Raw genomic sequence first — 26,775 nt, 5'->3', positions numbered from 1 at the left:
GTAATGTATAAATTAATCATTTAACCCTTTACAATGTTTATCTATCAACTTTTTATTTTTATAATATAAAAATTATAAAAAAATGGAAAATTTGGTAATATTAATCCAACATTTGGCCGATTTTCTTTTATTAAGCCCACCTATGACATATTTTTTAATAATCCCACCTTTGCTACCCGGCGACTTTTGTTGGACCTAAAAGGTCATAAACCTGTTGTAGGCGGTAATATATCCCTACGTAGTAGTAGTCTCTCTCGATATATCCAGTCATCATCATCAATTCATCACCATCTCGTTGACTTTTTCACCGGTTTTCGGTCACTTAAGCCCAATAAAAGTCGTTGGGTAGTAAATGTGGGATTATTAAAAAATATGTCGTAGGTGGGATTAATAAAAGAAAATCGCCCAAAGATTGAATTAATATTATCAAATTTTCCTAAAAAAATAGGTTAAAGTTACAAAAAAAACTGCATAAAAATTATCTTGGTGTACACCTTATACGCACAAGACATTTTATCGCTGAATCCCCCCAAACTAAACAGCCCCTCAATCCCTCGTACGGTACCCTTCTAAACACAGCCTCGTACACTCGTACCTACAGCCCACGAACCAAACACACTCGTACCTTTAAGGAATTGCGAACAATCGAACAATAAAAGAGTGAACAAAAACACAACAGCATCTCCCTTCTCCTCATTTCTGCTGCTGCTCGATCCCTCCCTGGTTTTTCCTTAAGGTTAGGGTTCTTCAACTTTCCCCCTTTTAGGTATAGTAGGTTTAAATCAGATGTATATATGCGTTATTTTTCTATTGCTTATTGCTTTGTTGAATTATCCAATTTGTTTGATTCTTCAATTTGATATTCAAAGATCATTGTTTTTGATTGATTGATTAAAATTTCCGTGAGTATTGGGTAATTATGTGAAGTTTGTGGACTAATTGGCCAACGTCGATTCTAATTTTAATGTTCGTTGAATTTGTGATATTTGAGTATGTTTTGTCAGTTCTGTCTTATTGATTGCGAAGACATATCTTTGTATTGAGGGGTCATGTTGTGAGTTTTTGGGTTAGCATCACCTGAGAGGTTCCATGAGCTTATGAGATTGTGTATTAAGGAGAAAAGGATAAATCATCAAAAGAATTTTGTTTGCAAGCCTGAGTTAAGCTAACCGGAGGGGAGCTTGATCTTGTTTATTTGAGCTCTAGCTTGGCATACTCTAGCTTCAATATGATTTGTTACACCTCTAATATCAACGAGATACGGAGTAGGTTTTGTTTGTTTGTATTTATTGCAAGATTTGCAACTCATTCCTGTTAATGTTGGATGTTGTGTTGCCGAGAGGCTTGAGGTAGTTACTCCGTATGTGTTTTCTCTTGCAAAAAGCACGAGTACCGACAATTCTTTCCCTTTTTAATTTTTTGTACCTTTGGTACTTTTTTTGTCGCGGAGGTTGAAGTTTCTTACTTAGTTACTTCCTTATTTGTCTTGGTAATTATATATCCCTATCATTCGCGGTCTTTGAATTTTTTCGCTCTTTTTTTACTTGTCCAGGTTGTGGTTTTTCTCCTTAAACTCTACAACAACCAGGATGTCAGACCGTTTGACACGTATTGCAATAGTGAGCTCAGATCGGTGCAAGCCTAAAAAGTGCCGTCAGGAGTGCAAAAAGAGCTGTCCCGTGGTTAAGACAGGTATGCCATGTATACATGTAAACCAATATCTTATTGTGATAGGGTAAGTAACAGCTTTGTGATTGATTTCTTTTTTTTGTTCTTTCTTTTTTGTTATTATTAGGCGACTTATTTGTAGAATATGAAATCCATCACTTTAATGATGCATTAAATTGTTCCAATTTGTGAAAAGTGCATACAATTTCTTAAGGAATGTTTGCTTTCAAAAGGTGGCTGCTAGCCTGGCTAGCACTTTGCCCATATAGATTCCCTTCAGAATTGTTTGAGGGCTCTATTGAGTTTGACTCCCCATGTCATGGGGCATTGTTATTCTAAATTTATCTCTGTTTTGAATTATTTATTTGGAAGGGCGGGGGGGGGGTTGTTTGTTGCCCACTTCTCTGCTTCTCTTTAGAAGTTACGACTCAAGATGGGCTTCTTTTTTGGAATAAATAACTAGCTCTTGAGCTTGTTCAAAGAACTAGTAGTTGTTTGATTGTCTTTTAAAATTCTAATTTTTTTGAGAGCTTGTGATTTTAATGTGAATATATATGATTTAAGTAGAGGTGGAATTTGATGGTTGAAGGAATATGTATAAATTAAATTAAATGATGAATTAAAACGAGTGTTAAAAGGGAAATGAAGTGGAAAAGGTTGAATGAATATATGAATTAAATGGTAAATTGTTATTGAATGAGGAAGATAAAGTGTAAGAGGCGTTAGAGTTGTAAAATATAGCAAACAACAGTAGGAACAATTGAAAAAAAAAAATTGATAGATGAAAGAAGGGATGACACATGTCATCTAATCATCTATGGTTTTGCTAGGTATAGACTAGGTATAGATAGACTAGGTATAGATTAAATTAAATTGCGTGTCTCACTCTAATCAGTATGTGACCTACTTATAAATGGGTACTCATGCTTGTAATCCATATGACATGTGACCAATCTATTGTAGTTAACCATTATCAATTTCAGGGAAATTATGTGTTGAGGTTACACCATTAACAAAACTTGCTTTCATCTCGGAGGAACTGTGCATTGGATGCGGTATTTGTGTCAAGGTGAACTTTATACACTATGCTCCTTTCCTTCATTCTCACTGACTTACACACGCTCATGTACGAAAATAACCACAATATCCATGGCTGAGTCCGCCTGATATTTTCTTTTGTTTTGATTGTGGTTAACTGGATACAGAAATGCCCTTTTGAAGCAATTCAGATCATTAATCTTCCAAAAGATTTGAGCAAGGATACAACACATCGTTATGGGCCCAACACTTTCAAATTACATAGGTTAGTTCATTTGTGTCATGTTGATTCTGATTGCTTTCTGATTCTTTCAGTTTTTAATTGCGAAGATTTTTTAACTGCAGGCTACCTGTCCCAAGACCAGGACAAGTTCTTGGCTTAGTGGGAACAAACGGCATTGGGAAATCAACTGCTCTCAAAGTTTTGGCTGGAAAATTGAAGCCCAATTTGGGGAGGTTCAATGTAATATGCTGAATTTTAACAGCTTTTGTTTATTACTTCTTAATATCTTCTGCAAATTTATGCAGAACCCACCTGACTGGCAAGAGATCTTAACATACTTCCGTGGATCAGAACTGCAAAATTATTTTACTCGCATATTGGAAGATAATCTAAAGGTGACTCTACCCGCTTGATTGATTATACTTGTACATTTTAGTTCATTGTTACCCAAAAACTCTGGACCTGATTACTTCTGTTTTACTCATTCACTAGTTACTTTCTGTTCCTCGTGATTGATGAGTAATGTGCTATACAATAAGTTTGAGCAATTCTTGTTAGTGTTGCCTCTTCTTTGTCTTTTCGTTAATGCTTGTCTATGAATAGGCCAACATCAAGCCCCAGTATGTGGATAACATTCCAAAGGCAGTACAGGGAAATGTTGGAGAGGTCTTAGATAAAAAAGATGAGAGAGACATGAAGCTTGTACTTTGTGAAGATCTGGAGCTTAATAAAGTTCTAGATCGCAAAGTGGGTGATCTATCTGGTGGTGAACTGCAGAGGTTTGCCATTGCAGTTGTGGCTATGCAGAGTGGGGAGATATATATGTTTGACGAACCTTCTAGTTATTTGGATGTGAAACAGAGACTCAAAGCAGCACGGGTTATTAGATCATTGCTGAGCCCCAAAAGGTATCTTTCAATGTTTCATATTTCTGACCTCTTATTTTGGCTTTTTATTGGAAGATAGCTAATTGAGAAACTTTTTTCATTGTCCATTTTTGTGTTTCAGCTATGTTATTGTCGTGGAGCATGATCTTAGTGTTTTAGACTATCTTTCAGACTTCATTTGCTGCTTGTATGGTAAACCGGGTGCATATGGAGTTGTGACCCTTCCATTCTCTGTTAGAGAAGGAATCAATATATTCTTAGCAGGGTTTGTACCCACAGAAAATCTCCGTTTCCGAGATGTATCTCTTACTTTCAAGGTATTCTTCCTTCTGCATTAACACTTCTGGTTAATCTACTTATTTGTCACTTTCTCAGCCATCTGGTGTGTGATTTTTCAGGTTGCTGAGACTCCTCAAGATAATGCTGAGGAGATTGAGACATATGCTCGGTACAAATATCCAACAATGTCAAAAGTTCTGGGTAATTTTAGAATGCGTGTCGTGGAGGGTGAATTTACAGATTCACAGATTATTGTGATGTTGGGAGAAAATGGAACTGGAAAGACAACATTTATTCGTATGCTGGTATGTTCTCTTTACATTAATTAAGAGTTGAACAGATCTGAGAAAGTTTCATAAATGCTTATTTATGGGTTTGTGGTTGGAGGAAATATTTAAATTGTTGAACCTCAAGATCTTTTTTTTATGGTTTAAGATTCTTAATCCACTAACAAATTTTGAAATTTCAGGCTGGTTTACTAAAGCCTGATAACGTGGAAACTGGGGATGTGGAAATACCTGAATTTAACGTCTCTTACAAGCCCCAGAAAATCAGTCCAAAATTCCTGGGCTCTGTTAGGGCTCTTTTACATCAGAAGATAAGGGATTCATACACTCATCCTCAATTCAACTCAGATGTCATGAAACCTCTTCAGATTGAGCAGTTAATGGATCAAGAAGTTGTGAATCTATCTGGTGGAGAGTTGCAGAGAGTTGCTTTAACTTTGTGTCTGGGAAAGGTAGAATTCTTCAGCTGGTTTCCTGTCTCTTTCTCTGCGCCCTGCCTTCTATTGTCTCAGTTCTTGGTTACTGTTTCTGTTTCATGATATGCATGGGGGGATCAATGGGAATATATCGTATTTTAGTGTAGAAGCATGTTCTTTAGCATCATAGATGACAGGGGGTGTCTCAACACAGTGGTACTTATCGAATGCCTTGATACAGATCCTTGTTTTCAACTTTTAGTGAATGGCTGATATTTATGTTTCATAAGATGGCACATTTAACATTAAGCATTTTATACTCATGCAGCCTGCAGATATTTATTTGATAGATGAACCAAGTGCATATCTGGACTCTGAGCAACGTATTGTGGCTTCAAAGGTGATAAAGAGATTTATACTCCACGCCAAGAAGACTGCATTTGTTGTTGAACATGATTTTATAATGGCAACATACTTAGCAGATAGAGTAGTTGTTTATGAGGGGATACCATCGGTGGATTGTACTGCTAATTCTCCCCAATCGTTGTTGAACGGAATGAATCTTTTCTTATCGGTAAGAATCACCTTTTGATTCATTCTTGTATATCATGTTTAGAAACATTTTTGAACATGTCATCACAGGAATCCACCATGTTTTGAAGCTACCTTCCTGAAATACCAGGGAGGCAGGGACGGTGGGATGCATTTTGCACAGTTTAAATTTCTTTGTTTTCTTGTTTTGTTCATGGTATTATGGATTTATCTCCTTTTTCTTGGAAAAATTGCAGCATCTGGATATCACATTTAGAAGGGACCCCACTAATTATCGCCCAAGAATTAACAAGCTGGAGTCCGCGAAGGACAGGGAGCAGAAATCGGCAGGAACTTATTATTACCTGGATGATTGATGGGGTTTTCATTTTTCACCAAGGTTTGTCCTTTACAAGAATAAAAACTATGTATTCTTCTATTTCTTCCTCTTTTTTAGTTCCCCTTTTTTTCCTTTTTGTGAAGAGTAGTTATGTTATTCAACTATATTACTCGCCCTTACTTTATATTCAGAGGCCGATCTTAGGTTTATGCTTTTGGTTATGGTAATAGTATCATTTTGACGAAGAGGTGTTGCATTGTTTTCCGTGTCTTTGTGATTTCTCGTGTCTTTGTAACAGCCTAGGTTGCACCGATACGGGTACGGGGACGGATACGGGGACGGGTACGGGGACGGAAAACGGCAAAATCAAAAATACAAAAAACGGGTACGGCATGGATTCGGCAAAAAAAAAAAAAATCAAGAATTTAGCTAAATTAAACATCCATACATAAATAGTTCAAAATACCAAAAACACAATAAATAGTTCAAAGTTCAAAATAACAAAAACACAATAACTAAATTTAATGTCTTATAGTAGATAAAACTTAGACAAAGCACATCAATCTTCAACGAGCAACACATTTTCTAAATCCGGCTCATCTAGTGAGAGTTCCGCAAACTCTAGAAACCCAACATCCTCCAAGGAATCAAATGCATCTCCACCAACATTCCACATCTTTGTATAAAGCTCCGCATATTCTTCGGAATTCCTTGATAAAAGGCGAAGATTGTTGTGAATGAAAACCAAATCTTGGGCACGACTTGGATTTAGCTTGTTCCTCCTAAGTGAGTGAATGAAGGCATATGTACTCCAATTTCGTTCACTACAAGATGATGAAGTAGGTTGCCCAAGCACTTTAAATGCCAAAGATTGGAGGAGAGGAGTTTGAGCTCCAAAGTTTGCCCACCAACTCTTAGGATCCATAGAATGCATCCTTGAGATACAAGTTAAATCCTCAAAAGGTCCACTCTTCATAGAGAATTGAGCATATTCTTCCATCACTTTACCAACATCATCATTAAGTGCAAATAATCTACGAAAGCACTTCATTCTCTCTCGAGATACTTCACCATCTCTATGAGGAGCAATTCTAGATTGATCACCAAGTAGCCATTCATCACTATAGTACCTTCAATATTTTTTTAAAAAAAAGAGTTATAGATTTGTGTATAAGTATAATAAGATAAAGAAAATGTGAATAATAGAATATATACCTCGGGTTCAAGGAGTGAGCTAGACAATGGAGAGGAGTGTTGCTTTTTGCCCAACGAGCTACCAAGATTTCATAAACCACATGATAAAAGGGACTAAACTCCGAATTGGGACGACCTTCTTTCTTGTAAATCTCAAGCTTCACTTGTTCAATCATAGAATCCCACATCTCATACACTAAGTGAAGGCATGGTTTATCGGTGTCACAAAGCCTAATCATGTCATAGATAGGCTTTGTGAAATCAACAATGTAAGCTAGTTTGTCCCACCAATCATCATTCACAATCTTGTCTTTCACAAAGTTTGCCTTCCCCATGTCTTCTTCTCTATAAGAAGTCCACTCATCACTTATAACCATGGCTTGAAGACCTCGTTTAATAAGCTTAAATCTCTTAAGCATCACAATAATGGAGGCAAAGCGAGTATCGGCCACGGAAAGAAACTTAAGAGGAGAAAACTTTTGGAAGATAGCCAATCTCATGTTGTGGTTCATGATGAAATTTTTAATTACCATTGCATCCCCATGGATATCAGTGATCCAACTACATTCTTCATAAGTTTCAGAATTGTTACTCACATTCCTTGCCGCACAAATATTCTTCAAAGCAAGTTAAGGGTATGAACAACACATGGTGTCCAATAAATGTGAGGAAACTCACTCTCAATTAGCTCCCCAGCCCCTTTGCAATTTGCTGCATTATCAGTTATGACTTGCACTACATTTTGATGACCCACTTCTTGAATAACTTCTTTCATGAGATTAGCATTGAAATATTTATCTTTTATTTCACCAAAACAATTCACAGCTTTAAGAAATATTGGACCATTACCAGAAGTAGCCATGAAATTAATGAGAGGTTTTCTTGTTGGATCACTCCATCCATCAGTCACAATTGTCACCCCTTTTTCTCTCCAAGTTGACTTTAGTGGAATCATTAGGTTCTCTACATTAGCTTTTTCTTGCACAAGTAATGTAGTTCTAAGCTTATTGTAACCAGGAGGTTTGTAACCTGCTATATTATGAGTGGCAGCAAAAGTATAGGACCTCATATAGTGTGGATTCCTAGCAAGATTAAATGGCAACCCTCCTGTGTAAAAACATCCTTGCAATCTCTTGATCCAATTGATCCCTAGTTTCAATACCAAAACATCTAGTAATTGGTGATTTTTCAGACTTACCTTTTCTTGAACATAGCATCGGAGTCCAAATGAGAAAGAGATTCACTAGGCAAAGGAACTTCTCTAGGGCCCGAATCAAGTTTCTTATTCTCAAATTCATCATCAAGTTTTTGCATTTCAAGTTTATCAGCACGAGACACTTTCTTACAACATGCAATGCCTTGACCCTTAATTTGAAGCAAATGGGCCCTAACTCTTGAATAACTAGATGTTCGGTTTTCATTACAAAAATTACATCGATATTTCCATGTTCCACCAACCGCCCCTTGTTTTTCAATTCTTGTTACAAACCTCCACAATGGAGGAGAACCCTCACTAGACAATGATTCCGCACCAATTGACCCACTACCCGTGCTACTACCAATATTAGTACTTTGTTGTTGAGATTGAGATGAATCCATATTGATCCTAATTAAATGAAAAAATAAACAAATTCATTCAACACAACCATTCAACAATTCAACACTCAACTAATTAATTAAGATTTTAAACATTAAGTTCCCTAATTAATTATTTAATTCATTCAACTAATTAATTAAGATTTTAAACATGAAGTTACCTAAATGACTAAATCACAATATCACATTATCATTTATCACAAAACATAACAACATTTAATTATATAAAAAACGAAAATAATTTTTTTTTAAAAAAAAACGTCCAAAAAAATTAAAAAAATAACAGAAAAATATAACATAATTAAACACTTCATATTCCAAATTTCCAACACAAAAAAATAAATCATTCAAACACAAAAGTACAAAACAAATAGAGAAACAAAAAAAGGAAAAAAGAAAAGAAAAAGAGAAGTGTCACCGACACCGAGTCACCGGCGGCGAGGAGAGAAGGAGAGACGGCGCTATCTGCAGACGACGAGCATCCCTCGACGGCGGTGGTGGTACGCACTTCCTCCCTCGACGTCGCTGCGACTGCGAGAGTGCGAGGCTGCGAGCCTGCGATAGACCGATAGTGCGTTGCGACGCTGCCTCGCTGGTGGCCGACGGCAAGGAAGAACACCGGCGGCGAGGAAGAGACGAAGAGCCGAAGAGACGAAGTGTCGAACCAGGTGAGAGAGAATTTAGGGATTTCAGATTTGGGGAAAAACCCTAAAATTTCGAATTTGGGTCTTAATGGGTGTTGGGTACTTCGTTTTTGTCCAAATACGTACCCACCCGCGTACCCACCCCGTACCCAGCCGTACCCAGTTTCGGCCCACGTACCCAGATTTCAGATTCGTTTTGGGGACGAATCCATGGCGTACCCGTCCCGTACCCGACCCGTACCCGTCCCCGGTACGGGAAACGGGTGTCCAGTGCCGTCCCCGTGCTTCATAGGTAACAGCTCTTGCTTTTTAGGGTCCATGAAGGAGTATTACAATAGTAAGCGTTAGAATCAGAACTTTTATAATTCAATCAACAACGTTGTCCCAAAGATGTGAAGTTGTTTTACTGCCAAGCTTTTACAGAGTCCTTTACTGTCGTTTGTTTTTCTTGTCAAAATTGAGCATTAATCTACCGAAGTAAAACCTTGTATGAAAAATATATTCTTGTATGCTTATTACTCCGTATAATACTTCTGTACTTTTTAAAAATAAATGTACCAATATGTCAATGAGTAGTATTACTGATCAAGGTTCAATGTTGACAAATTTAACTGATTTATATATGCAAGTATTTTCTTAGTTGAGAATTAGATTTCGCGTTAGATGGTGATCATGGTAGTGATTGATGTCTTAGATGGCTGCAAACGAGGCTAGCCGAGCCGAGTTTTACCTTGTTTGAGCTAAGCTTGACAAGGATTTTAACTAAAGCTCGAGGTTGGCCGAGCTTTGCAATATTTTGTTCGAGCTTTGTTCGTTAAGCATCCAGCTGTCTCGAGTTTTAGGCTTTGAGCTAAAGGAGCTTTATTCGAGATTAACAAACGAGCTTTGAAAAATTGTCAAATTAATCGGGATCTTTACGCAAGATTGGATACAAAAGAAAGGAAAAAAGACATCTATAGACTTGCTCGAATGAGAGATAGAAAGACGCGAGACATCGGGAGGATTAAATGTGTGAAAGATGTTGATCAAAAAGTTTTGGTGGGAGATAAGGAAATCAAGGATAGATGGAGGTTCTACTTTGATGACTTGTTCAACGGGGATCAAGGACGCGATATTGGGGATACAAATATCCCTCGGGATATGGTTAACCTAGACTTTATGCGAAGAATTCAAAAGAGAGAAGTCGAAATGGCACTGAAGAAGATGGGATGCAAGAGGACAGTGGGGCCCGATGGTATACCTATCGAAGTCCGGAGATGTTTGGGAGAGAGAGGGGTTGTATGGTTAACTTTTCAACAAAATTTGTGGAAGTAATATGATGCCAGTAGAGTGGAGGAAAAGTACTATCATCCCCTTGTACAAGAATAAGGGTGATGTTAAGGATTGTGCCAATTATCGAGGAATCAAACTAATGAGTCATACTATGAAACTTTGGGAGCGGATTATTGAGCAAAGATTGAGGAGAACTGTGAAAATTTCGGAGAACCAGTTTGGAGTTTGGATTTATGCCTGGGAGATCGACTATGGAGGCCATTCATCTTATAAGGCAACTAAGAAGAAGGATTTACATATGGTTTTCATTGATTTGGAGAAGGCGTATGATAAGGTACCAAGGGAAATTCTATGATGGGCATTAAGTAGGAAAGGAATTCCGAGGAAGTATATTGATATCATCAAGGACATGTATAGGGATGGCAACGGGTAGGATCTGGACCGGATCCTCTAGGATCCAGATCCAGATCCGTTTTTTAGGCAAGGATCCAGATCCTACCCGGATCCGCTGGGTAATAAAATTGAGGATCCAGATCCGATGGATCCTACGGATCCGGGTCCAAAACGGATCCTAACTTGTTTTTTCATCAAACGTCCCTAATTTTAATTTCAACCTTAATACATAGTTTAATAATTATTCAATAACAACGCTATTTGTCCATAGTTCATACAAGCATTCACTAAAATCAAATTTAACAAATCCAACATAAATCCTAACACTTATAAAGCCTTGAACTTCTATTACTATTCACCCAATAGTGCAATTACCTATATACTCCTAATTTCCTTCTTTGTTTTTCTTTTGTCTTATTCTTATCAATAGTGTAATGCCTATTTTCACCCTTCTTTTTGTCTTTGCTTTTCTATGAGATGCTCCTCCTTCCATTTTCATCCTAAGCACGTTGCTAATGTTTCATGTGGAATACTACAATAACAATTTCGTAGAGCTTAATATTGCACGTGGAATGTTAAAATATCAATGAAACCTCTTGTAAACGTATTTATAATCACATATTATCAATTACGAGTAAATCGAGCTTTAGCTTTGTTTTCCTAGAGTTCGCCATAAATTTGTAAATGTCCTTTTACGAAACAATTTTTTATACCTTGGGGGATCGTGCGCGCTAGCGCACGGTACAATAACTAGTAATATTAAAAGTTCAACAAACTAATTCTTAATCCTTAACAAACTACAATATTACATCTTCCGTTCTTCACTTGATCTACCAAGAGTACCAACTCAAGAGGGCTATTCTTCATCACTACTAACATCATCAATATCCTAAAACAAAGAAGAAAAACAACAAAATGAGCAATGACCAACCAAATAGGAATATGAGTAAAAAATTATAGACAAAAATAAAAATAAAAATGATGACATACTACACACCATGTCAATGATATCTTGAGCTTCATTATCGTAATCAATCTTCATTCATTGTGTATGACGAATTCTTCCAATCAAGTGTGCCTTTGCATTTATAAACCAAATAAAAAGTATATTAGAGAAGAATGTAAGTTATATAATAAACGTAAGAGAAAAAAGATACATATATAACTCTAAATATTACCTTTCACATCATCAATCAACCAACTTCGCAAGCACATCAAAGCCTCCACGATTTGAGAATGAAGCCTAGAACGATGAGCACTAATCACTCTTCCACCCATGCTAAAAGCACTTTCCGAAGCAACCGAAGACACGGGAATAGCAAGAATGTCCTTGGCAATTTTTCTCAAAGTTGGATAATTTGTGTCTCTCCTCCACCAATTAAGAACATTAAATCCACTATCCTCCGCCATAGTAGCACTCTCCAAATAGTTATCAACCTCACTCCTTAATGGTGTTGTTACTTTTTGTCTCTTTGATCTAGCAAAATCATCTTCATCACCACACTCATTAAATCCTCTCTTTAATGGTGATGGTTGTCCATTCACTACATCATTCTTACTTTCAAACTCACGAACAAGTTTATCAATGGTCGTTCTCACTCTTGCCATTTCACTATTGGCTTCATCTCCATATAATTTTCTAAAATAATGAGCCACACAATCCATTTTGTTTCTAGGATCTAGAATAGCCGCAATGGCCAAAATCCCATTAATTTCCTTCCAATATTTGTCAAACTTATCAACCATACCCATAGCCATTGTCTTAATTACCTCATTACTATCATCTTGCACCCAATGATTCAAAGCAACCCTAATCTCACAAATTGTTCGGAAAAACAAATTAGCCGTAGGATGATTTCTATTGGAGAAAACTTTGGTAGCCTTATAGAATATTTCTAACTTTTGACAAACAATAGTAGCCATCTTCCAATCATGGTCACTAGGAACGGAAAACTTAAGCCTTTTATTTAGACGTTTTAATTTATTAAAAACATCTTTGAAAGGCAAACTAGATTCAAGCATCAAGTAAGTAGAATTCCACCTAGTTTTCACATCAAGACCAATCCTATTTATTTTAGTCATATTCAAAACACGACATGCATCCTCAAATTTCTCAATTCTTTTAGGGGTAGACATCCAAAACGCAACACACTCTCTTACTTTGGAAATAGCATGATCTATGACTTGTAAACCATCTTTGACAATCAAGTTTAGAATATGAGCACTACACCTCATATGCAAAAATTCTTCATTTAACACCAAACAACTAGTCTCCAATTTGTCCAACAACACATTTATCATTGCATTATTTGTGCTACAATTATCAACAACAACAGAAGAAATTTTGTTTTCCAAAGAATATTGAGACAAACTTTCCATAAGAATCTTAGCAATGACCCCATTTGTATGCGGACTTGGAACATAACAAAACCTATATAATCATGACAAAACCAAGATTAAGAACATAAAAAATCAAAACTCCAACATGTTAACCATTATAAATGCAAATATGCAAATAACCACAAGTTGGAACATTCAGAAAATTACCTTATTGTTCGATTATGCAAAATCCATTTAGCATCAATGAAATGGGCTGTCACGGCCATATACCCCTTCTTTTGGTTGGAGGCAGTCCACATATCAGTTGTTACCGCCACTCTACTCTCGTTAGCAACTAACAAAGCCTTAAGAGAACCTCTCTCATTGTTGAACATCTTCACCACATCACTTCTCAAAGTGTTCCTCGAAATCATCTTGAAATCATCATTCAAACTCTTGACAAAACTCCTAAAACCAATGTGATCCACAATTGACAAAGGATACTCATGTATTACTACCATCTTAACCAACTCTCGCCTTGAAACATCTTGATCAAATGTCACTTTCTTTACCTTTTCCTTAAGTGCCAAAGAAGTGGTGCCATCATCTTCTGTCTTAAACTTCAATTGTGATTGACCACTTGCAAGCCTCAAATGCTTTCCCGTACAATGGTTTTTGGCATGTTTGTTGAGGTGTGAAGTTCCATTGGCTCCCGAGTATGAAAGTAAGCTATTACAATCCTTACACTTGGCCTTTTTAATACCATTAACTACCACCACATTAAAAGTTTCCCAAGCTGCAGAAGTCAATTTCTTACTTTTCTTACCACCACCAGATTGTTCTTCCTTGCTAGTATCAACCCCAACCTCAACAAACCCTTCCAAATCATCCTCTTTATCAGAATCAGCCAACATAACAAATGGTTCCTCATCCGGGTGACTAGAACCAGAATCACAATCTTTATATGACATTTTATCATCCATAATTATGATTTACAACCAATAATCTGAAAAACACAACAATAAATTCAGCAAATACCCAATATTCAATGTTTTTTCACATTTTAAACCCAACATTTTGCTGAAAAAACGAGCAAAATAACGAGCCTAAAACGAGCCAAAAACGAGCAAAAAAACGAGCAAATAACTGATAGAAAACGAGCAAAAAATCCCAAGAAAAAAACAAGCAAATAACCAGATTATATAGGCCTAAATTTAGCAAAATAACGAACAAAACAACGAGCAAAAAAACGAGCAAAAAACGAACAAAAACATTGAGTATTTGAGTACCTGAATCGTCGATGGCCGGCCGCCGGTGTAGGGTTGTCACTGCTCGTCTGCTTGGTTCGCTGGCCGTGGGCTAGTGGTCGGCTTCTTGGTTCACTGGCCGTCGGCTGGTGGTCGGCGGAAAAGAGCAAGATCTGCACTCTGCAGCGAGCCAGCGAGAGAGGGAACGAAGAGTGAGGGACTAAGATCTGAGGGAAAGGCTAACGGGCTTGCTGTGACTAAAATTTAGGGTTTCATTAGTTTTATATTTTATATATTTTTTTTAATAAAAAAAACGGGTAAACGGATCCGGATCCGGGTAATTATATAGGACCCGATCCAGATCCGTTTTTAAAACCAAGGATCCAGATCATACCCGGATCCGTCGGGTCCAAAAAATGAGGATCCATATCCGCTGAAAACGGATCTGGATCCACGGATCCGGGTCGGGTCCATTACCCACTGCCATCCCTAGACATGTATGAGGGTGTTAGCACGAGTGTGAGAACTAGTGTTGGTAAGACCGAAGAATTCCCCATTACGATTGGAATGCATGAAATGTACTTATTTTATTTTTAAATTCTTTAATTTTTTCTTTTACATGCTATTTTGAAATGTACTTATTTTACTTATTCATTTATTTTACACTTTATTTATTTTTTATTTTCTCTTACAATATTTATTCTATAATGTATATACATTTTTCTCTTATCTTCCTTAATTTCACTTTCTCTTCCTTGTTTTTTTTCTTTTTACTTCCTGCTCCTTTCTGGTTTGATTGGTGACAATGACGATCTCCTACGACGATTCATGTTAGCCGACCCCAAATCATTGGGACTAAGGCTTTGTTGTTGTTGTTGTTTAATGTAAATTATATAATTAAGGAGAAACTTAACAAACTAAATGAATATGACTGAAATATTCAATAGGACCTGCATGATTGATTCACTTCCGTTTTGTACATTTGTTCACATTTAAGGGCCATAATCATTTTTTTCAAAAACTCATATCTTATTCATTAATAAAATTAATTTTTTCGAGCTTCAATGAGTTAAAAACGGGCTTATGAACGAGTTATAAGCGAATAATTAATGACCTATGAACGAGTGCTCTTGCACATTAGCGAGTCGAACATGATGTTGTTCGAGCTTGACTCGTATACTTATCGAGCCTAGAATTTTTGAGCTTGTTCAAGCTCGTTCATCACTTAGTGAACAAGGTTTGACCGAGCTTGTTATCGAGTTGTTCGTGAACGTATCGGCTCGCTTGCAGCCCTATGTCTTAGGATATTTTTTTTCTCTCTGCTACAACTGTGTTTATATTCTTTCCCACCGTCCAAATTTTGAATTCCTTGTGTTTGAAATCTGTCTATACAGGAGTTCGACCTTTTGGACATGTTCCAGCATTGGTTTTGACTCTGGAAAAAAGGGACCCAACCAATCTTCACCCAAGGATTGAGAAACTGGACTCCATGAAAGACAAGGGGCAGAAATCTTACAACAATTTTTCCTGGATTGTCATGTAGGTTTTTTCTTCACAGCTAATTATTCTACTCTCCCCTCCCGTCCCCTGCTCCACTAGTCAAGCGTAGTTCTATTAGTCAACAGTTTATACGGTCAATGGCGGATTTATAAAGGGGCTAGGGGGGCACATTCCACCCCTCCAAAAAAAACTTACCTAAAAAAGCTGGTTGTTATATTTAGATAAAATAAAATAGTGTACATATCAGAAATGAGTATCTGCTCCAGTGGTAGGAAGTTAACATATAAAATGCCCTTTGAAGTTCATCATCAGGGGTTCGAGCCTTTATGTTGGAATTTATTTTGCTCATCTTCTTTTATCTATTTCAATTTATCTTTTCTTTCTTAATTACTTTTATGAAAATTACAAATTTCTAAATCAAGGATAATGTTAATATACTACATCGCTACTCCGTACATATTTAACATTTGAACTACAACATACGAGTACTAGTTATTATTTGGAATTTTTATTTTATTTTATATCAAATTTAAGTAATTTTTTACTACGTATTCTATTTCCATTTATCTTTTCATTCTCAATCTGTATTGTTCTTTTCATAAAAAAATCAAAATCTTAAATCCAATACAGGATAATACGTTGCTACAATTGAACTACAATATACTCCTTTGTTGTTCTAATATTTTATTATTATTTGCATCAACTTTAAGTTCAAGTGTAACTCATATTAAAATACGACACTTTTTAGAAAGTGTAACTCATTAAAATATGAAAGTGCAACTCATTAAAATATGACCATTTTTAGAAAGTGTAACTCGTATTAAAATACGGAGGGAGTAACCTATATTATAAGTCAACAACGCTAAATTTTCCTTCATAATTTTGAAGTATTTTTTATGGTTGATAATATCATAACTTGCGGGGGAAAATAAATAAATCAAGGATTTTTTTTTTGCTTCATCCTTGTTTACTGTTGTACTTGATTAGTTGATTGGTTCCCCCTGACTGGAAATCCTGGGTCCGCCGCTGTATACAGTTGCTGTTTTTTTTTGTTTGGAGGTTAATCTTTGGTTCATTCTGTTAGTTTCTGAGGAAAGTTTCTGTATGCTCCCTTGAATCTTTGTCAGAGTTTTACATTTGATCGTCTTTATAGGAGGTTATTAACTTATTACAGCAAGATTAAGGATAGTAGTACTCCTAGTTGTAATCCGATTAACAATTTTGCTGAAGATGCAAAGCTTAGATTTATTACTAATACAAAGTCTCCGATTCACCACATGACATGTTTACTTATCTTCATATCAAATAAAGCTTTCATCTGTCTGACAGAGTTATACTTTTGTTGAGGTTTTTCTGTTATTATTAATGTCCTTTTTTTTAATGGTTAATTTGCTGTTTGCCTGATGTCCTGTTGTTTGATACCGATCCATACAGGAGTTAATGGAATTGGATGCTGGCTATTGTTTCTTCAAGAGTAGAAGACTGAATGTTGGGAAGAGATTGTTTGAGGGTGTCATTTTTTGTTTTGTGCTGGTATACTGATTCCTGTTCTTGCGACCTTTGTACTAATATTCTCTGAAGCAGGAGGTTTGCTTATGCTGTACGTTTTGACTAATTTTGCGCCTAGTTTGCGCAGGAGATTTGCTTATGCTGCTGCGTGTTTGTGGTTCAGTGTTGCTGTTTGTGTGGATTCAGAATTAGAATGTTTGGCAGTATTTGTTCCAGTAGAGTGGTGGTTCTAGGTAGTGTTCATGGTGAAGGAGAGATTGTTTGGTATTGGGTTGTTTTTCTTGCTGTTCCCTTTAACTCTTTACTACTAGTACCCTCTTATACTAAATGTATACTTAGTTCAGTCACCATACTGCCTTTGGTAAATAGTCTGATGGCAAGCCCTCTAAAACCGCCGAAAAACCTGTGATATGGTTGGAGTGTTAAAATCATCATATGATTACATGAAGATATGTGGAAAGGATGGGAAATACATGCAAAAGTCATAATTCAAAACAATTTGCTAGACAATTTTTAGTTCGCAAATTTGGAGGTTAGGCAAACTACTAGAGGCTAAACTACCAAAACCAATGTTAAGAACACGTAATTAGTTTCCTGAATCTATTCTAGTGGCACTACTTACTACTAGTACTGATTTTTTTTTTTTTTTTATTTTTTATTGTTGTTAACTTAGTATTAGTGTTTGCGAAACGCGTTAAGAGTAGTATTAGGGTGAGGGGGTTGTGGATAAAATAAGAGTGTAAATGTGTAAATATTGTCAAAAAAAAGTGGTAAAAGCATGTGAAGTGGGTTGAACAAATAAACACCCTACAATAAAAAGTGATGATATCGTATAATCTAGTCAAATACTTTTTAGTTTAATACTCCCTCCATCTCTTTTTGTTCTTTACGTTTTCTTTTTGGGTATTTTAAAATGTTCTTTACATTTCTTTTTATATTACGCCCTTTGAACCTAAATGTTATTCCCGTTGGTCATTTTATGCGGTTATTAAGGAAAAAGAAACATTATAAGATTAACTATTATTAATGAAGTTTTATGGGAAATTGTTGCTTTTTGATTCCATTTTCACAAGAAAACAAAATAGTTGAACAATACTCCAATGAATAAAAATGCCAACTCATTTATCCATCCAAATTTAAACCAACCAATGAAACTACAAGGTTTTTTATTGATAAACCAATAGAATTACAAAGTTAAAATCACAAGGAAGAGATTAAAAAGGAAATAAAAGAAATGAGAAGATTATTTTGGGACACTAAAAAAGGAAACGGGAATAACATTTAGATTCGGAGGGAGTATCACATAAATAACTTAGTATTCTATCAAAGTTTGTGTCCGATTTATTTTAACTAATTAAATTCATTAGGTCATTTAATCTTTCACACTTTTCCATTGGGATATTAATTTTTTCTCATTTACCAATATCAGAATTTTGATAAAAGTGAAAACATTATAAATAAACGTTATTTATCTTGTTTAAATAAATTTTTTTAAGGAATCTCGATGCAAATTAATTAATCGTTAAAACGCGTGAAAAATACCAAACGACAAGTGTAGATAAATGACAAGTGTAGAAAAATCTACAATTTTGATATATTATTAAGGTCCATCAAAACTTCCGCGTGCGTCCTTAAATTTCTATCAGGTATTACTGGTGTGATTTGATTTGGCTTATGTCAATCTTGACATGGATCAGATTTTCTAGTTGATTTCTTTCAAACTTGCTTTTTGTCGCATAGGTGATATGGGTATGATACTCAGCTATATTTATGAAATATTTTCATGTTTTTGGTTCGAAATAAGTGTTAACTGTCAAAGTGCCAATACACATTTCTTAGTTTCGTAAAAAAAAACTCCTGTTCCCTTTCAAGACTCGAGTTTATCAACAATAAGTACACTCGTTTCGATTTTCTAAAGACTATCACACCTTTTAACAGTAGAAATGTGTGATGAGCTAATTATGGAGCAGAATGTGCACTTTGGTTTGAGATCTGGTTCAACGTGCAGTTCATCTCTTCTATCTCTTGGTTTTCCACTTTACAAAATCTCTCATGGAAGGCAATCATTGCCTTTGCATGAAAGAAAAGCATTATTCCAAATTAAAAAAATTAAAAAAAATACCTTTTTTGGATTAAAAGCAAGTGAGGGAAAAGCTTGTGTTAAGAGAAGTGTAATGTGACAATGTTATGTGAGGTATACTAAAGTTTGAGGTAATCAACGTCTTGGTTCGAATCCCAACTTTTAAATAAAAAATATACTTCGAAGCTCTTATCCTTTGAAGCACTCTAGGTAAATATTATTGTATGTCGGGCCAAGTCCTCAGGCGTGGCGTGAATGGACCATGTCCAAATCAAGCCTACACTGCATCGGGTTGGGTCTGGTCGAAAATTTGAAAACAGGGCCCATGCCCAATGGCCTTTGTGCCAGGTCGGATCAGACTGTTCTGTCTAAGCCTAATTTTACTAAATTGAGCGCGCTTTGTTGCGCCAGGTCGAATAGTGCTTTACAGTGTTTTTCCAAAAAAAAAGGCCCACGTCACCGGACTTCGTGGTCGTGCCGGGGCGTTGACTTTTTTTCTTGCATGTGCCAGGCCAGGCTTTTTTCATGTCGGATTAGGTCGCCTTGGGCCGAGCCACAACCATCTAACTCGAGGTAACAGGGTTAGGGGTTAGGGACGAAAAATAAGGTTGAGGTAGGTTTGCATAAAGTTGAGGTAAGTAACACAAAAAGACTAACGTGGCATAAGTTAAATTATAAAAGGCAATGTAAAAGTCGATTTAAAGTTGTATTTAATTTGTGGAGCCAAGCAATTTTTGAGCCCCTCACATTTGCTTCACTCTTCGAAAGACCAGTCAAAGTTTGTAGCCTTGTTAATTGTAATGGTAGTCGGTAGATCATGTTTGTCATAAGCTAGATCTTCTTTTCCGGCCATGACGTTTAAATAGCAATTTTATCCTAGATTTTTCTAACAAGAGTACATTTAAACATTAGGATTTAGGAATAACTAAGTGACGATAAAGAGTTTCGACTTGGATATAATCTTTGATTCGTTGGATAGAAATGGTTTTATAGAGTACATTTATATTAAATTTATTAATACCAATTGCATGTTGGATCAGTGGTGATTGAGGCTGAACTCGGTAGAGAGGACTCCATGTTCGATCCCACACAACAACAATTGGAAGGGGACTGGAACCCATCCACTCAGAACTCGCCCCGAATCCGGATTAGCCCTAAGGGGAACCGGGTGATACACTAAAAAAAAATATTAATTGGTTCGCATTTTCTTAAAAAGGTTTAAAATGATGTTAAATTGATTTGGTTCAGCTTGACATTTTTAGCTTAGCACTCCAGAAAAACTCCCCTCGTCTCTCTTTGTTTTCTTAGCTGGATAAAGCTTTAAAAGAGATAATAGTAAAGCTAGGGGTTTCATGGATCTATCTGTTTCACTTTGATACAAAAATGATCCACTGTCTACATTATTCCCATTGAGTAATAATACCATTCTCATCATCAATTTACTTTAGGTATCCTAATAAATCCCATAAAAAGCAGCATAAAACTTTTTATCTTTACTACTGTATCATTTACTCAGTAAATAAATATGGAGTATGTAGTTTTCATCAAAAGTTAAGATTATAAAGTAGTGCTTAAAGAACAATATGATGCATGTTCCAATGGTCAAGGAAACCAAAAAAAAGTCAACTTATGTGATCATAATTTTTTTAAAAGATAAAAAACTTATTCGTGAACATATGAATAGGTCAAAATGTCAAATGAGTAAGGCCTCCGTTTGGTTTGGTGTAAAACGTTTTCAATGTAAAATAATTTTTCAAGGAAAATAATTTTTCAAGGGAAAATACAATTTTAAATTAGTTTTCTTTTGTTTTTTTATTTGAAGAAAAATGAGAAAAGATGGTGAAGATTTAGGGGAAGAAGGGAGAGGGAGGTAAGGAGAAAAGTTGAAAAAATGGTTTCTCTTTCTTTCAAATGGAAAAGGTTTTTCCATATTTGAGGAAGTTGTGGAAAATTGTTTTCCATCCCTTGTCAAACCAAACAACTTAAAATGATTGAAAAGAGGAAAATCGTTTTCCATGAAACTCCCTACCAAACAGAGCCTAAATGGTTGTTATATTTTGGATCGAGGTATAAACCACCTCTAACCAGCTATTCTGTATCATCTATCGCTACTCACAACATTCAACGTTTTCACAATTCCACCATTCCACCCCTCCACCTTCACCAAAGTTCAAACCATACCATATCAAAATGTAATTCGAAATCTATAAAATTATAGATTATTTGCATCTAAAAGTCATCCTGTAAAAGGATCCCGTATTCGATCCCACCCAATAAAATAATGCAGAATTGCATATTCTAAAATGTAATAGTCAAATAAACAGAAAGTCCACTCACATACTCCGTAATTCACACTCCCCCCACTCCAGCACTCCATTCCTTCCTTCCACTTCTTCCTAATCCCACAACGGTAAAATAATTATCATAAACCTTCATTCTCTGTTCATCTCCTTCCTCCAAAGCAATCCTGAGTTCATTACTTCGATGTCGATAAGCTTTCTGGAAATACCTTAATTCATCATCATTCAACCCCTTTTAATCTCTATTAATATTCATTATGCCGGAAATGGAGGGATCTATCAAAACCCCTCAAATTTCCGAAATGTTCCAGAAATTCGCTTTCTCTTTTAAATCCAAAGCTCTCGAATTCTTCGCTGATGATTCTGAAAAGTTCTCTCTCCTTGGTGGTGACGATATCGGTAATCACGATGAATTCATCTCTAATCAGAAAGTTGTGGTAACGAAGCCTGACCCACCTCAAGAACCTGCTCTAATTTCTCAGAAAGGTAAAGTTCCGTTAAATCCACAGTTTAATCAAACCCTAATTACTTCGTTATTTGCTTCAATTTCGTCGTTTGAGGCTTCTTATCTTCAATTGCAAACTGCCCATGTTCCTGTTTTTGATGGGGAGGTCTTAAAAAATGCTGATGAGTCCTTGGTTTCTCATCTTCAGACCCTTTCTGAGTTTAAACAGTTGTATAAGAATTACTACCAAAACCCTAATTTTAACGTCGAATTCTCAACTGGGTCTTGTTTGGAATTCCAAGTTAATGAGAATCAGCATAAGCTTAGGGCTCTTAAGTCTGTATTTAACCGATTGCAGTCTGAAATCGATGTTAAGGATGATGAGGTTTCGGATTTGAGGCAGAAATTGGAGGAATTGAATCAGGTGAATTCGAGGTTGTCGAAAAAGTTGTCCTGTTCTCCAAAGGAGGAAGAGGAGGGTTGTGAGGTTTTGCTAACAATTAGAGTGTTTGATAAGATGTTGAGTGAGGCATTCAGTTTTTCGCATAGGTTTACAAAAGTTTTGATTGGTTTGATGAAGAGGGCACACTGGGACTTGGATATGGTAGCGAGTTCTGTGTATTCTGGTGTTGATTATGTTAAGAAAGGACACAACCGGTATGCTTTGTTGTCATATGTTTGTCTGCGGATGTTTCAAGGGTTTGATTTAGAGGATTTCGGATTAGGTGTTGAGGATGTCGGTGTTTGCAATGGCCATGTTTCATCCTCTAAAAGTGAGGAGAAAGCTTCTGTGCGAAAGTTAAAGGAGCATGTTTCAGGCAATCCGATGGAGATCTTGAGGAAGAATCCAAATTGTGACTTCTCGAAGTTCTGTGAGAGGAAGTATCAAGAACTCATTCACCCGACTATGGAATCTTCGATTTTCAACAACTTGGACCAGGATGAAGTAATAGTAAACTCGTGGAAATCGTTGGGTGAATTTTATGAGTCGTTTGTCAAAATGGCAAGCTCGGTTTGGGCACTGCATAAGCTTGCCTTTTCCTTTGATCCTGTTGTGGATCTATTCCAAGTGGAGAGGGATGTCGAGTTTTCAATGGTGTATATGGAAGATGTCACCAGGAGATGTAAATTTCCTTGCAAAACAAGGCCGAAGGTCGGATTCACCGTGGTTCCAGGGTTTAAGATTGGGCAGACAATTATTCAATCACAGGTTTATTTGACAGACTTGAATTCGGTGGAGTAAGTGAGACAAAGGGCTTGTACTTCCTTTATGAAGGGTGGCTAAAGACCAAAGCTACTGCACATTGAGCCCCATCAAGTGTTTCAAATTTTTTGGCTTCATGAGATTACAGGAAGGTGTCACATCCTAAATGTGTTTGCAAATGAGATTATATACAAAAGCTGGTTCAGCATCCTTGAGAAGCTAGCGAATCAATTACTGAAGCTGAAGGTTGTTCCCTCCCCAGGTGCAATTAGGTACAGTGGTTATATTGGATCCCAGTTTTTTTGCTCATATTTTCCTTTTCTTAGTATTGGTTTTATATGTTTGAGTCCATACTCCATAGGATTAAGTGTAAAGAATGCTAGTAAACAAGTCTCTTGATCATGTATTATGTAGGAAGGTTCTTGTTGAGAGTGAATACATACTGAAACTGTGTATCTAAATCATGAGTTGAGAGAGATAGAAAGCAACAATAGGCGTATATTGTTGTTACCTTTAAATGTATATACGTATCTTTCATATTACAACTAAGTTATTGAATCTTTTGCATCATTTTCATCTCTTAGCACAATTATAGCACGATTACTATATCCTTTGGTTTTAAAAAAAACTACATTAAGGATAAAGCCTTCCGAAAGGAGGGTGCGGCTTCTTACAAAAGTAAAGGACACTTGACTTGGACGAGCATAGACATTCACTTCTTCTTAAGGCTTTCATCTGACGAGTTAATTGGCTTCATCTGATTAACGGTCAATGTTGTGTTGTTTACTTGTTTGTTGTTCGTGACTGCACGTCACAGACCACAATTTCACATTCTGTGCTATCAAATCAAATGGAGCATTTACCTGAAGGTGAGAATCTATTTACTTTTGATTTGTCGGTAAGTTAACGCTCGAGCTTGTCGTTATGAGTTTATGTTTTGTCAGTAAGTTAACACTCGAGCTTGTCCTTAGCAGTTTATGGTTTCATCTCTAGTTTTGAATTGTATTAGCAGCTAGGGTCATCCCCAGTGATTCTGATTTCTGAGGCACATTCCTTGCACAGTGGTCACAATGTTTGATGTGACATGTTTCTGTGTCATGAAACCCTGATGCTTATGACTGAGGGTCATCTGTGGGTCAAGGGTCAATGTTTGCTTCATAACAAGTAAAAATGGTGTAGAAAACCACCGAAATTTCAGAAACTGTTCCATCAGTTTGCTGAAGGGACATCTACTGTCAGCCATACTGTTCCATTAGTTTGTAGAAGGGGCAGCAACCGCCAGCCATTATCAGAAACTGCTCCATCAGTTTGCTGAAGAGCTTAGCCAAAAACACTGAGCTTCCATTTATTGCTGTAGGCTGTAGCTGTTTTCTCTTCTTTTTCTATGCTGTTTGGATTTCAATTTTACTTACCTGTGCTTAATTTGTTTACAGTTTCCTTGTCAACATTTCCTTACGCAAAGTTTTTTCACTGCTTTGATGGTGAATATTCTACGAAACAGAATTATAAAAGCTTGGCAAGCTTATGTTTACAGTTTCTGGTGTAGTGATTCTGTATCCATGTGCATATTTAGGCTTTGCTCTTCCCACCTAACGAAAACTTTCAGGTAACACAAGTTCAGATATGAGTTTTCAGGTGTAAAGAACGAACCTTTTGGTGAGTAGTTGGTTCGGTCTTTGTTCATATATTTTTAATAAGGAAACTACAGCCTCCTTTATCTCAGGAAGGGTAGGACAGTGTGCCTCGAAACCAGGTGTACGTCGCCACGTAAACAGCCACGAATGAGCTGAGCTGCACCTCATCATAGTGTAAGTTTTTCATTAATTCTTTTTTTATTTTTCTTTTTTTGAAATTTTATCCTCCGCACTTCCTCTTTCTGTCCCTGCAGCAACTAATTGTTTCTTTATATGTATGTATAAAAAAAAAAGGGAATTTCCTTGCATCTTTTGGACAGTATTCCACTGAGAAGTTATGATCAAATCCTCCCCTGTTTTTCTGGGAGCTGCTTATTGCCATTTTCCTGAGATTCATGTGTTGAAGTTGCTGTAATTATGATCATTTCAATAATGTATTTAACATTAAACTAGGGTAATTGGACCTTGGCCGACATATCCAATGCTTCCTCCATTAAATTTAATGCGATCTCTGTGAACACAGTTTTACCAGAACATTTTACCCCCTCTGCTGTAATATGCCATTCTAAAGAAAAAAGGTGACAAAAAATATCGAAATCGACTGCAATAAAAATAAATAAAAGAAAATCAACTCAAATAAACAAATACAAATGATTTACAATTACTTAATCCATCATCGAGTCTAAGTAAATTGAACCAAACAAGGCCTCAATAGATTTTTCAAACATTTAGCCACAACCCACCAAATTCTCAAATTTTGTGTACTTCCAATAACTTTCACTTGTATGGGTTCTCCCTCTTTTGTACCAAAAAAAAACTTCACTTTGGGCCTAGCCCCTTTTTTGCACCCAATAACAAAAAAAACTTTCACTTTTATTGTCACACTTATTTTCTTTTATAAATTTGGATATATTCAGTGCATTAACACGAGTGTGCTTGAGTATGAATTAAAATTAAAAGTCAGGGAGCACAACTCAAGTGAGATAAATTGTTAATGCTTAAAGCTATGTTCTCTTCTTCTTATTAAAATATACAGTGATATTTGGTAAAAATAAGTTAATTAGTAAAACAATGTTGTATTATTCAGTAAAAATCAAGTGAATGAAACAAGACTTCAGTAAAAGATTAAAGTTCATATTAAACAACTTGATTTTCAAAGTTATGTAATCGTATTCGATTGAAGGAACATAAATCTATGGCCATTCATAAATTGTGAACAGATATTGATGTTTCTTAGGTAAATTGACACTACACCCGTTTCAAAATGAAATTTACACTTTCCTTTTGTCCGTTTCATAATATTCTTTATATTGTGTTTTATTCTATTTTTGGACATAAAAATTTACAAACTTATCCCTATCACCGACAATAATTTTCCACTCATTTTCTCTTACTTTATTGTACACCAAGATAACTTTTATGCAGTTTTTCGTAACTTTAACCTATTTTTCTGTAACTTTTATATTATAAAATTAAAAAGTTGATAGATAAACATTTTAAAGGGTTAAATGATTAATTTATACATTATTAGTGATTTTGAAGAAATAATTTTTTATTCAAATAAAAAATTTATCATTAAAAAATAGATAACTTTTACATATATAAATGTAACTTTAAAGCATTTTAAGTCAACTTTTACTTCGGTGTACAATATTTATTGTACACCCATTGTAAATAAGAATTTGTGTTAGTTTTACATATATATCTTACTTTATCCGTATATTATTTTATTCATTCACCTTTTTACACATTTTCTGTATTTTGTCTTA

The 26,775-nt window shown here is 35.9% G+C and overlaps 3 protein-coding genes across 4 annotated transcripts; 2 read left to right on the top strand and 1 right to left on the bottom strand.

The window, feature by feature from the left end:
• The first annotated feature begins 548 nt into the window (after positions 1-548).
• On the top strand, positions 549-17,690 carry LOC110803120 (ABC transporter E family member 2-like). Of its 2 annotated transcripts, XR_008928373.1 has the most exons (14): positions 549-736; positions 1,553-1,692; positions 2,652-2,737; positions 2,874-2,971; positions 3,052-3,169; positions 3,235-3,324; positions 3,533-3,837; positions 3,938-4,133; positions 4,215-4,400; positions 4,565-4,834; positions 5,127-5,372; positions 5,587-5,729; positions 15,729-15,873; positions 17,269-17,690. XR_008928373.1 is itself a non-coding variant. In XM_056837505.1 (13 exons), exons 2-12 carry the CDS (start codon positions 1,590-1,592, stop codon positions 5,704-5,706), a joined length of 1,818 nt encoding a protein of 605 aa, XP_056693483.1. In that variant the 5' UTR covers positions 583-736; positions 1,553-1,589; the 3' UTR covers positions 5,707-5,729; positions 17,269-17,690. The 2 variants fall into 2 exon arrangements, 1 of the variants encoding a protein (XP_056693483.1); XM_056837505.1 differs by lacking the exon at positions 15,729-15,873 and having other exon boundaries at positions 583-736.
• On the bottom strand, positions 6,229-8,462 carry LOC130467675 (uncharacterized). Its single transcript, XM_056836260.1, has 4 exons — positions 8,062-8,462; positions 7,542-7,945; positions 6,885-7,431; positions 6,229-6,799 (listed from the first exon to the last, which is right to left on the bottom strand). Exons 1-4 carry the CDS (start codon positions 8,460-8,462, stop codon positions 6,229-6,231), a joined length of 1,923 nt encoding a protein of 640 aa, XP_056692238.1.
• Positions 17,691-21,754: 4,064 nt separating the features above from the next.
• Positions 21,755-23,942, top strand: LOC110779341 (protein GRAVITROPIC IN THE LIGHT 1). The gene has a single exon (XM_021983860.2). The coding sequence runs from the start codon at positions 21,981-21,983 to the stop codon at positions 23,409-23,411; it is 1,431 nt and encodes a 476-aa protein (XP_021839552.2). The 5' UTR covers positions 21,755-21,980; the 3' UTR covers positions 23,412-23,942.
• The last annotated feature ends 2,833 nt before the right edge of the window (positions 23,943-26,775 follow it).

The sequence above is a fragment of the Spinacia oleracea genome, chromosome 2 (assembly GCF_020520425.1).
Source record: "Spinacia oleracea cultivar Varoflay chromosome 2, BTI_SOV_V1, whole genome shotgun sequence".
In the NCBI taxonomy this organism is placed as follows: Eukaryota; Viridiplantae; Streptophyta; class Magnoliopsida; order Caryophyllales; family Amaranthaceae; genus Spinacia; species Spinacia oleracea.
Note: the sequence above shows the minus strand (reverse complement) of the source record. Positions and strands in the feature narration are given on the sequence as shown.